This window comes from Ceratosolen solmsi, unplaced genomic scaffold (genome assembly GCF_000503995.2).
Source record: "Ceratosolen solmsi marchali unplaced genomic scaffold, CerSol_1.0 scaffold27, whole genome shotgun sequence".
NCBI lineage: Eukaryota > Metazoa > Arthropoda > Insecta > Hymenoptera > Agaonidae > Ceratosolen > Ceratosolen solmsi.
The window spans coordinates 3,259,373-3,272,248 of NW_011948426.1; the positions used below are offsets into that span (position 1 = coordinate 3,259,373).

The 12,876-nt window shown below is 37.4% G+C and overlaps 1 protein-coding gene across 2 annotated transcripts; it reads right to left on the bottom strand.

Annotated features, from left to right (window-relative positions):
* Positions 1 to 5,138: 5,138 nt before the first annotated feature.
* On the bottom strand, positions 5,139 to 12,876 carry Ptpmeg2 (Protein tyrosine phosphatase Meg2). Of its 2 annotated transcripts, XM_011500767.1 has the most exons (9): positions 11,920 to 12,876; positions 11,737 to 11,826; positions 11,384 to 11,524; positions 10,622 to 10,888; positions 10,227 to 10,558; positions 9,902 to 10,141; positions 8,920 to 9,070; positions 5,954 to 6,161; positions 5,139 to 5,865 (listed from the first exon to the last, which is right to left on the bottom strand). In XM_011500767.1, exons 1-9 carry the CDS (start codon positions 12,130 to 12,132, stop codon positions 5,636 to 5,638), a joined length of 1,872 nt encoding a protein of 623 aa, XP_011499069.1. In that variant the 5' UTR covers positions 12,133 to 12,876; the 3' UTR covers positions 5,139 to 5,635. The 2 variants fall into 2 exon arrangements, with proteins under 2 accessions (XP_011499069.1, XP_011499068.1); XM_011500766.1 differs by having other exon boundaries at positions 10,227 to 10,888.

A 12,876-nucleotide genomic window follows, 5' to 3' on the forward strand; every position in this document is an offset into this window, starting at 1 on the left:
CTCTCTAGCTTTGTAAATAATTATAATTTTAAGTAGCTTAATATAAAGTGTCAAAATAAATACCTCGACATTTCAAGATGCGTATAATAAAGTAAATAAAAATATTCCTCCTTGGCGAAAGAAATTAATAACTACTTTCGAGAAAGATGCCTTAAATCGACTATATTTATTGTTATTTATTATTATAGAAAACTAATAAACAATGTTTGTTCAATAAAATACATAATTTTCATACAACAATGAAAATAAATTTATTTCTTCATCCGATGGCTTACAATTGATAAAACTCACTTGGAACGGATTAGGGATGAATGAGATTTACAATAAGATTAACAGTGACTATTAATATTTGCAATATATTAAATTATTATTAATTTGATTAAATAAGTATACAATAATTATTTCATCTTATGTTATATACAATTTTATAATATCTCCATCTCTCTATTTCTTACACCAATTCATTTTTTTTTTTTTTGTTTTTTTTTGTTTTTTTTTTATATACTTAATACAACTTTCTTTTTTTTTTTTATCTTATTTATGTACATTTATACATGCATATATACTTTATATACACGTACAAATGACATATGCGCATGCGCGCTTACATATATCCACATTTTACATACTTTTATTTATAAGTTTTCAGACTTTAGGCAGATAATATTAACAATACACATATGCACATAATGCATATTCAAGCCTTGTACAGAGAATTATTGTTTTTGCAGAATTATTCGTTTAATGCTTTATTTATCTATTTCTTTATCATCCATACGTTTGTATTTTTTTTTTTTTTTTTTTTTTTTTTTTTTTAACCCCCGGATTTCATAAGATCAGTTACTTATGTAGGAATAATTAGTGTTAGCAGTTGCGGTGCCTTTTCTCGTGCAGTAAAATAGAGAAAGAAATTTAATTATTGGCGTGTTAAAGAAACTTTCCAAACAGCTCCGGGGGAGCTCCATTATCTGTCAACGTTATTAGTTCAGGAACTTTATGTTCGTTATATCTATGAGCGAAAATACGGCGGAGCAGTCATTATAAAAGTTTATCTATATAATTTGAACGAGTACATTGGTGCAAGCATTCGCTGCTCGGAGAAAGGCACCTCAAAAAATCATTATTCGCGCCCTTGATGAATCTATAATATTTCATTTATCGGGATCCATAAAATCTCTTCTATATCTCTATTTCCCTCTCTTTGTCTCTATTGAGTTATCGCGCGTACACAGGACACGAGCTGAATATCTGCCTCGTCCAAGCCAGACATCAGTCACAATAATTTAATGACTCGCAAATGAAAGTAAGGTAGATCACCGTGAGAGAGCGGAGCTTCAACCTCCGTTGCATCTCTAACGCGTCGCTTTCGCGCGTCCAATCGCGAGATTTGCCATGACTAACGGTATCTCTCGACAACAATCACAATTATCAACGATGCACGCGTCCTCCTCCACCTTTCACATACACCATTAACGACCATAACATTTCGCTACGGGCGAACAATTTGTAGGAACCACCCCACTTCCCTTCTCGCCCAAACCCTCAAAGGGTATCGCCTTTTACGTGCCCCGTTATTAGCGACACGCATGTAATCTTTCTCCTGCTTGCTCAAGGATAAACGTTATATAAACATTGTCTCGCAGAGATTACTCTCATCATCGCTACCCCCCTCCCGTTCAATATTCTTACTAGTGGAATGGGACATTTTTCGATTTATTACTTTAATATCGTTCTATTCTAAAAAGTCACTGCGTTATTAATATGACATCGATATCGCTGATAGCATTGATAGCGGCGCTAACCATGGTTATTATAAATTATTCAAGCTTTAAAATATGATTCGTTTCGAGGCGATTACCAAATGACACGTTATTATACATTCAATTGAGTTTCACGCTAAATCTCTCGTAGATGAAAGAGTTTTTTTTATAAATTTCATGATGGCTTGACAGTTATGTGTATGAGATTAGTTGAGACACCCATCGAGGCTAAAAAAAAAAAATAAAAAAAGAAAGAAATTGTTTATTGGACGACTGAAAATTCCGTCTTTGCACAATAGGGACGGCTATCGGTAATTGAGAAATTAATTATCACGAAGTGAAAGAGAGGAATTTCAGGTATCCATCGTAGATCAGAAATTTAATTGCTCAAAATTAATCCATTAATGAAACATTATGTGCAATTGGATTTGGGCTTGAACAAATTTAATTCAAATTGGCACGTATTACAGGTAACGTACTGAAAATGAGAGCACACATGGCTTATAATACAGACATCGTATCCTCCCACTGGGATTTAGAGTTTAAATCTGCGATTATTCGCCTTTAAATATAATAATGAGATTCGACATTTTGTCGTCAGATCTAAGCTCTCCTCCTACTGTTTAGGCTCTAACTTCATTGCGTTTACACCACTCACGAATCACATTTACGTAAGCTCATATTACTTTAACAATAACATCAAATAAGTATGATCTACGCGTAACAAGACAGTAACAATATGACTGTATATTATTACAATAAGAGTAAATTAATATCGCAGTAATTCGTTTTAGATGAAAAATCTTTCTTCCTTTTTTTTTTCTTTTTTTTCCCCCCCCCCATTTTATAGAATAATTTAACAAGCTCTATATGATATTAATATATTTTATATAAAATATCTCATTCCACAATTTGCTATCCGGCACTTCGAAAAATGAATTCGAAATTTGAGTAAAATTTGCTAACATGTTTGCTCGTAATAAGAATCCTCTGAAATTGAATATGAGGAGACTAATATTAAAAGACTCTTCTCACCTTAATAGAGAGAAAGTCTGGAGAACGTTATTTTTGGTTAAAAATACAAACAAACGTGTGTTAACGAAGTCGATTAATCTGGCTGACAAAGAACGTGACAAAATGCCAAGCAATTTTTATTACTACATTGATAATAGGCAATTGATAATTACAATTAATGATTGTTATTGTTTTTAGTACTTTTTATATTAAAATGATAGTTACTTCGTAGAATACGGTTTGAATATTAGAATTAAGAAATTATTATAATACAATATGCCATTTAATAAATAAATAAAATAACAATTTCCACGCCCAGATAGAGTATATAGTATAAACAATTTCCTATGGTCTACGAGACGATATTCTCTGGAACTTCTCTCGATGTTAACAAGATAAAAATTACATACATGTAATAGGGCTTTAATGCGAAACCTTGGAATGATCCAATATAATCTAATAATTTATATACAATTCTTATTTTGAATTCGATTTATATTTATACCGGGACATGAGAATCGCCAAATTTTTCCATGGTAAAATATAAATGTACATTTAGGAGATTAATGTATCGATTGACAATAAAGATTTACTTAACAACCACGTGATCTCTTAGGTATTAAGAGAAATGACTCGCTTAACTTTATATTTTCATCAGAAATGATCGGGCCTTATCTTCACGTATTTTTTTTTTTTTTATAATATTCTCTTTTCTGAATTTGAACTTTTAAGGACGTAATTTGACACGGATAATTCATGTAATATACACAAACATAATAGCAAGTTGATGATAGTCTAAAAATATAATACTGTCAGCTTACTGAACATGCTATAGACAAATGAATACTTCAGAATAGAGTCTCAATGTTTCAAAGCATTCGACTTGAATTTTGTTTTTTGTTTTTTGCTTTTTAGATTTTATTTTGTTTTTGTTTGTTTTTGTTTTTAATAATAATACTTGTATTATAATGAATACAGTCATAGATTTGGAAAAAATTATATTCCATAATTTATAATAAATACATGAAAAATTAGTTCATGTAATTATGGTAAGGGGTAGAAATGAAAATTCGATAAAGATCAAAGATACGCGATCGTCTACGTAAGGATTATAAACAAAAAAATCCAGTCGTCTAAAATTATAATAAAATCACATGTAAATATATGCGCTACATTGAACATATGTTATACATATATTTAGCGCGTGTACAAACATACACATACACGTACACATAATACACATATACATACGTACACAAGTAGAAATTAGAAAGTATTGTGTTCTTTTGAACTAAGTTAAACTACCAAAGTGCAATTAATGATAAGAAGGAATACCGTTCGTTCGATCGATCGATGGAATCTGGTGTACACTCGACATGTACACACACACACACACACACACACACACACACACATTCGTACATACTTAATATCTATAACCTTTCTGCAGCTTAAGATCTAACAGAAAATAATTACTTTTTGATAAAACACTTTTTCATTCTCTCTCTCTCTCTCTCTCTCTCTCTCTCTCTCTTGTCGTCAATTTTTACAATCTGAGAAAATCATGAAAATGCACAAGAATCGATAATTTAGTATTATCGGAAGAGGTAGCATGCTCAATCGATTAATTTTGGAATAACTTGACCATTAAATATTATTACAAAATGTATCACAATGTTATCATGAAAATTGTCAATGGCTATAGTATATTTTTCACGAAATTCACATAAAACATTGATTACATCGAATCCGTGACATTGAAGTAAAATTTGCATTGAAAAAGATAATGGAAATGAGTTTTGTTAATTTACTACAATAGATGCAATTATAATTTTTATGAGCATCTTATGTAATTATATTCTATTTGTCTAAAGAGAATTGTCAAAATAGTACATTGCACAAGAAAGCATTAAAAAATGAAGTTTTACGATGCAGAAAAGTTGAAATCTTGACAATTGTTTAATGTAATTTTTGGTCATCCATCGGAAATGCCTATCAATCACTTGAAGATATTAATCGTCAACTAACACTCTTATTTATAACAGCAAATATTTATGGGATTTTATCATAGAAAATCGACTGTTTTTTAATAGAAAGTGGATAAGTAAAAAATTTCTTGGGCCTTGGAAATTGAGAATTAAAATTGTACATCTACGTGGAAGAATTTCGTACCTCGTAAGGAAAATTGTTAAATATTATGTTATCGAGAAGCAAAATTACTACATACTTTGTGCATTATTCATTATTGTATTATTACGTAAATGAATATCGGATCAATGTTATAAAAATTTTTTCTTTTTTTGTATTTATTTATTTGTTATTTTTTTTTTTGTTTTTATTTAAACTTGATAAATAAATGTGCATTTAATGCAAAATCATTATTATTAATATTTTCCATTTTTATTAAGATACATAGTTCTTTTTGCACTTACTTCTTTCTCTTCACTTTTTAATGACTATTTTAGTAGCAAAAGATTTTTGTCCCGTTACTTTAAGTGAAATACTGGAATAATGCGAAATATCACGACTCAATGAGATTGTTAATTTGCGATTGACAAATTGATAATATATCTCCGCTTTAGACCGCGAGAACAATTCGATTAGCAAGCCACCATTATTTTATTATGTTTTCCGGGCACAAGAATGAGCGTGGCTTATGAGGATGGCGCGCGTGTCCTTGCCATGTCTTTGCTTTGCATAGGTACTGTAAGTGTATTGGAAACTTGCTTGAGTATGGCTAATATGAGCGAGAGAATGAACGGTAGGTAAAATGATAATAAAATATCTTATTGTAAACATACTTGTGCGAGCGGTATGTTATAGTTAATTAGGTGAACGGGCTATAAATATAAATTGGTAAACTAGTCGGAGTCGTCCTCGATAGTCGGTGGTAACATGGCAAGGTGCTGGGGGCTGAGCATTGCTCGTGAGAGAGCGTATTCGGCGAGCGCACGATGACAAAACACGTATTGATCTGGCATTTGAATACTGAAGGCTCGCTGTGCTCGTATCCGCTCGACCGTACCCCGGATATCGACGGTCCCAATGTCCTCGAGCCTGGACGTGCAGATGTCGAGGGTGCAGAAGGTACCTGGCAAGCGAAAAGCCTCGTTAGTCGCTATCCACGATCGATACGCATCTCACATCCGACCGGCCTCGTGGGGCCTCTCCTCGCCTACCTGTCCTCCCGATGCCGGCGCTGCAGTGCACGACGATCGGCGGTCCCCTCGGATGACCAGCCCATGTGTCGCCTCGATTAGCCAGCAATTTGTTTTGCTGTTGCCGCACCAGGGACAGAAATTGCAGAAGGGCCTTGGCTGACTGGGGTACTCCGTAATCTGGCCAGGCTGTGTACAGCATGTGGCAGACCTCCCGAGTCTCTTCAGTCTGCATAATCAAAACAGAAGATTAGCTTTTCCAAATAACATTTATTCTTACGAATGATAAAACGAATACGTTCTTCGTTCAGCCTTATATCGCCCTTGGCATTTATTTTTAAGCATTCGAATTTTCGAGGGATATAATATAAAATATTACGAGGGATACGAGATCGATCGATCGATTTACCTGCTCCGAAGCAGCTGCTCAAGTCAACCATAAATCATCAAATTATCATTAAATGGAAAAATAATGGAAAACAAATATAACATTTGCATCTTTAAATAATCGTGCATTACATAAAGAATTTCTTAACAATAATAATAATAAGAAGAAGAAGAAGAAGAAGAAGAAGAATACATCACGAGAGGCTAATGTGATATTGTGTATCATAGAATTATGTAAAAGATATCTCGCTTTATTAATCACTAAAAGCAAATTATTTAATGCGACGTTAATTGGGGGCGAAAAAAAAACTATTGGCAACTTTGGCCTAAAAAATTTTTTTATTCGCTTTTAAGTATTTGTAATTCGTTGATTTTACGTTTTGTGTACTTTTTTTATTAATCTAAATTACGATTCGAATCGAATGATTATTTGAAAGCTTAAAATAAACCAGATTTATTCAAACGCATTATCCGTAACCTAATTTAAGGTAAAGGAACGTTAAATATTACGTATATGAGGACGTGAAATTTATTTTTAAAGTTTTCCTTTACACAACATTGTTATTACTTTAAATTATTTTAAAGAGGTTTCCTTCGGTTCGAATTGCTTGAAATTTATATTTAATTTCAATAAATGTATTAAAGTAATGCAAAGTTTTAACAATTAATAGCACATTCAATGATCTATTTAATTTTTATACAGTAAGATTATATTGTATTGTACACGTAGAGACACACGTGTGTCATCTTATAGCACAATTGCTTTACCAAATAATTCATATCCGTGAAGCTAGATTTTATTTATAAAATTACTATTATCTTTATAATCTCCAATTATATAACAATTCACTCTGCCAAAGCATATAATTTAAATGAAAAAAAAAAATTTTTTTGTTCTTAATATATAATGTAATTAAAATTCTTTTATCTAAATGCTTTCCATATTAATAATTTGAGAGTTTAGTTTTCATATTTATGCCAATATTTCGCATTTATTAAATAATTGATTAAAACGCGATTTACAATATAATTGCAAAATTTTAATGCAAAGAATAGACAAATTAATCACATACGAGACTTGCTTTCTTTCATTCTAATTAATTTTCTAATGACGAATCATTTAGACTTCATATTTACAAAAATAATTCGACCATCTTTGTTGCAGTAGATTATTTATAAAAAAGAAAAACTTTTTTTTTCTTTTTTTTTTTTTTTTTTTTTTTTTTTTTTTTTAATAATTCTTCGTTAAATTAAATTTGACAAAAAAAGAGAATTGCGAAACAGCATTTTTAGAAAAATATTTAGTCGAGAGTATTCGTAAATCATTTTTAAAAATGAACGACAATTTTTTGATAATGATAAATCTATTGTAAACAATATAGCTCATGTGGTATATAAAATTCTAGAATAAGTTTATTATATCAATTATATTATAACGATAACAGATAATAGATAATAGATATTTAAATATTAAAGTTAATTTAATTACAAATAAACTATCATTGTAATATGAAGTGTTTATACTGAATGCATTAAAAAATATTAGCAGAGTTTAAGCGAGCAAAACTGCTGTAAATTAGTTATGATTTGCACAGATAAATTATGTGTAACTCAAGTAGTACGAATATTTTATACAAAGGCATGTAAACAAAAATTAAAAATCTGCAAGTATGTCACAATACTATTGCTGATACAATCGAGAGATAAAAGTAAAATATTATCACAGATTATCTCTGTGTCTTTGTTTATGTAAACAAGTACATGACATACTCTTTAGTACAAGAAATTAATATTTACATACTTAACTCACTTTGATAAACGTAATTAATTACAAACAAATAAAAGCGATTTGTCACTGAAATTATATTTGTAGCAAAATAAAATTAAATATATTCTTGCTCTACATTATACTGATTTGAACATTATTTTCATTTGATCATTATAAAAAATAACTCGACTACTCTGAATTTCTTACTGAAGCAATATTTAAATGATAAATAACTTTTACATATTTAATTTCCTTGGGTTACGAGTTTTATTTTAAATTATTTTTAAAGCTTAATTTTTCCAAAACCATAACGTTAAATCATGATTTAATGAATTTAAATATTTCTTTTTTTTTCCACAGTAATTATAATATATGAGAAATAGAAACAAATTTGACAAATAGTTTCTCTATTGTTTTGTTTTATTTATTATTATTATTATTTATTTATTTATAATTTTTTTTTTTTTAACGTTATTCATTCATAATTGTCATCTATTTTAATCTTTTAACAAAGAAGACAGACCTTGCATAAAGTTAAAAATTGTTACATGCGCTTAAAAATTTGTTTCATCTTGAATATTCGCTTAATCGATTGAAACTGGAAAAGAAAGATTTATTTCAACCGCAATAACATTTATGGAATTTGCAGATGTGCCTGTACTTATGCATATATTTTTATTACATATAAAATAGTATTTAAAATTAATAAACACAATGTAAGTCTGCTTACATTTAATGTATCGGCTATGCAATGTAATAAAATTTTATTGCAATGTCCTTTACAGAATGTAGATATGCTTATTTGATATCTTTGTAATAAATTTGTAATTACCTTGTTATTCTTAAGAAGAAGCTTGGATATTGTATAATCTGGATTGGTATCAACTTCAAGAGTCGTAACTGTGAAACCACCTGCTGTAACTTGATCACCAGCTTCCGGACCCCAGTATTGTGCACATTTGGTACGCTCACGTTCTACAACTCTAATAGCGTTTCAATTTACATTGATTATCATTTTGAAAACTTCTTGTGTATCACTATTACAGTCATTAATTGATATTACTTTCCTAAATATTGATGAAATATTAGCATTTCATCATGTTTCTCTCTCTCTCTCTCTCTCTCTCTCTCTCTTTATTTTTTTTATTTCAATGTTTTCCAAGTCCATTGAAACGCAATGATAATCTGCGATTTAGCGTTTTGAAATTAACAAAATATTTTAGTCTCTGAGCAATGTATATAGCGAACACATTGTCAACAAATAATATGTAATATGAATGTAATAAAAATTGACAAAGACGAGATGGAGCCTCGTGAACGAGCAAACGTTCGGCCCTTCTTACCAATTTATGAAAATGCAAAAAAAAAAACATTAAAAAAACACAGACAAATTTCATGCAAATCATTGGAACAAGAAGCCTTAGGTATGTGATAGCGTAATGCATGTTGTCCGACTCTAAATTCGCTATTCGACTTCCATTATCCTTAAGCAATAATGACCGTGCAGCAAATTCCTTATTAAAATTTCGAAGGTCGGAAAATTAAGCGAACCGCGAAAAGCCAAATCAACTAACCTCGTTACACAACACGTATTTAAAAATAGAAAATTAACCTTGGATGGAGGCGGCAGAGGCTCCAACTTTAGCGATGCACACGGACAATAATAATGTCAGACTTACAACACGATGCATCTCGATTCCGAGATGGAAACGATGGATATGTAAGATAGGACGGAGGAAGTAACCTGGTGCGAGAGTAGGGCGAAGAAGTAGTGCGGTAGACAATGCGAAACTAATGCCTAATGGCGTGCTCACCTCGTAGTCATGACGACGACAAGCGTCTGCTGCTCCCAGATCATCCTCCAGAAGTCACCGCAAGTCTTGGATAGCGGACCCTGGGTACTGATAAAAGCGTTCTTCTGCTTATAGCCGTCGACGAAGTTGGCGTTTATGTAATCGGAGGTCGGATCGTTGTCCAATTGTGACAGGCAAACGCGGCTGTGATCGTAGCAGAGCACGTCCGTGTACCTGTTCTTGGTGAGGTTGGCCTTGAGCCTAGAACGAAACGGATTTGCATCAGGTGGTGGTCAGCGTACATAGTGTGCGTGCGCGCGAGCATGTGCGATTGATTCGTCGTTACTTGGCGCTGGTGAAGGTGCCGTCCGGCGGCCGCTTCTTGATTTCCATGTACTCGGCGACGAGGCCCGCGCGTCCCCTAGCGTGTATCGCCTCGACGAGCTGCTCCATACTGACGGCCTGAAGGCCCGGCTCCCCGTGCAGGCTGTCGTCGTCGCTGAAGCCCGAGCTCGCCGAGGACGGCGGCTGCAGTGGCGATGGGGCCTCCTCCGAGGCGGGGAGCTCGGTCTCGCCAGGCCGAGGGCGGGTAGCCTCCGGGGTCGGGCTAGCTGGACTCCTGGGGCTGCTACCGCCGCTGCTGCTGCTGCCCGCGGCACTCGGTGGCCCAGCCGCCACCTGAGGACAGGCGCTTAGGTCGGCCATTGCTCCAGTCGGACGATGCGCCCCACTATGACATACCTCGCACGGCGGCTCGGCCCCGGCCCGGTTCGTCATGGACTTGAGGCAGTGCAGCAACCAGGTCTCATGCTGCACCTCCAAGCCGCCACCCAGGCGCCGCGGTAGCGACTCCCTCGGTATGTGCAGGCTCAGCTGGGGTATCGAGACGGTGAACACGCGCTCGCGCAGCTTCTCGCGCACGAAGAGCCGCAGGATCTTGAAGGGCGCCTTGAACCAGAGGGGGGCCGTCACGATGAGGACCTTCTTCAGCTTGGCCGGGTAGCCGCCCTGCGGGTGCGAGATAACCGACACGGGGCCTTAGCGGGAACCTGGTGCTCGTTGTTTGTCGATTGGGAGTGGTGAGCCGGGGGGAATGGGGAGGGGAGTGCCCGGGGTCCCGGTCGTGTGCCGCGTGCGCGGGAATCGGGGCCACTCGCTGGGGACTGGCCTGGACGGCGCTGCTGACACTAGCCGCGGATCGATGCCGCGCAGCCAGTCGCAGTCGCAGTCGCGCCCGCGCACGCGACCTTGCCTCGGCCCCGCGGCTGGAGGGGGAAGAGCCGCGCGCGCCCATTGGCCAGGGCGATCGATGCGGCCGATGCGCGCACGCACACACGGGCAGAGCGACCGTCACGGCGCGCATGTGCGCCGGGGAAGACGGCCAGTGCTCGACTCGACTCGACTCGCTCGGCTACGCTCCGCTCCGCTCCGCTCCGCTCCGTGTCCTGGTGTAGTTGGCGAGGAGCGGGACGGGCGACCGAGGTTCGGGACGTCGACACTCACCTTTAACAGGGTCAGGATCTTCTGCGAGAGGTCGTAGTCGAAGTTCTGGTACTTGCTGTCGGACATGTCGTAGATGAAGACTAGGCCGTGCTTCTGGGTTTCTTTGCTTTCCAGGGCGGCGTCCAGCTGGTACACCACTCCCTGAAACGACCAACGTTCGACCTTAGATGTGACGTGGCTTGGCTCACCTAAGCAGCAGTCAGCTGTCCAGCAGGCAGAGGGAAGGACGTGACCATCCCTCATGGTGGCTGGGAGTTGAAGGCTGAAGGGAGGGGGGAGGGGGAGGGACAGAGAGAGAGATAGAGAGAGAGAGAGAGAGAGAGAGATAGTTGACCATCCATGCAGGGCCTTACCTGCAAGGTCGTCTGGTGGGTTGTGCTTTGCGGAAGATGCAAGTGAGCTGTGAAAATGGCTATAGCTGCACCCGTCGAGTCTCGAGAAGGCTGCAAAAGTGCACAAGCAAACGTTTCTCTAGTCTTTCCAACCTTTAAATTGTTTTCTAATTGTAACCATCGTCGAATGCAAGAACATTATACCAGGACTGTGAATTTTCCTGTGCGCAGCTCGCTCAGCAGTGGCTCTCTAGTCGGAGCCATGAGTGCCAAACCTTCCCTCCTCCTGGTAGCTTCGTGCTGCTCGTACAGTGCCAATGCCCTGGATACCTCGAACTTCCTCGCTGACAAAAATTTCACAGCCGTACTCCAGGAGACCGGTCCCACACGACGTCCAGCTCTGCATTTATTGACCATCTCAATGAATTCCTTGGTCGCCTAATAAATACAAAACAGTCGCTCACTAATATTTGACACATCACTACTCTATTCGCATGTCTTTTTGCAGCGCTGAGTTATGATTGTTTGGCTAGGAGCAACAAGTGGAGGCTCGGAATTTGTCCGAATGCAGCGGACATAAGGAGACTCTCCTAGTCATTGTCCCCGTCACCGGCTCATAAAAACTTGCGGCAAGGCGGCGATGAACTACGCGATGATTTTGAATAATCTACAAGTAGACGCCAATGGACGGACACTCCCGAGGTACTTTATCATGCGTCCCTGGGCATGCGGATGAGCATGAAGAACCGAGAGCTGGGACGCGCGTACGTAATCCTAGAGCAAAGTCAAAGATCGTGGGGACGCGCGAGAGGGGCGGGTTGACGAAGCCACGGGATGTTTACTTAGCGTTCGCGCGCGTTCGGCGATGAAGGTTAAGTCACTTAAGCGGTACGAGCCTCGCCGACGAAATAGTTGGAACCTGCGGATCGGTAATGCTTACTTGCTCCTGCTCGACGGTCAAAACAGCTGCCATCTTGGCGCAGGGTAGACGGCGGGGGCCCGCGGACAGGCTTCGACGAGAGCAGCATGCACGGGGACCGATGGAAGCACGTTCCTCGTTATCAGCTCGCTTGCTGCTGCATCTCGCATCTCGTCCGCGATAAGTCGAGTTGGACTGCCGGGATGGCGGGGAGTAGTGGCTGTTGTTGTGGTGGTGGTGGT

Bases quoted from the DNA above. Each gene is read 5' to 3' on its own strand.
- Ptpmeg2 (XM_011500766.1), bottom strand. From the start codon at position 12,132: ATGGTCAATAAATGCAGAGCTGGACGTCGTGTGGGACCGGTCTCCTGG. The intron at 11,525-11,736 runs GTAAGGCCCTGC...TGGTCGTTTCAG, and splicing joins CCCACCAGACGACCTTGCAG to GGAGTGGTGTACCAGCTGGA. The intron at 5,866-5,953 runs GTAGGCGAGGAG...TTCGCTTGCCAG, and splicing joins CGCCGGCATCGGGAGGACAG to GTACCTTCTGCACCCTCGAC.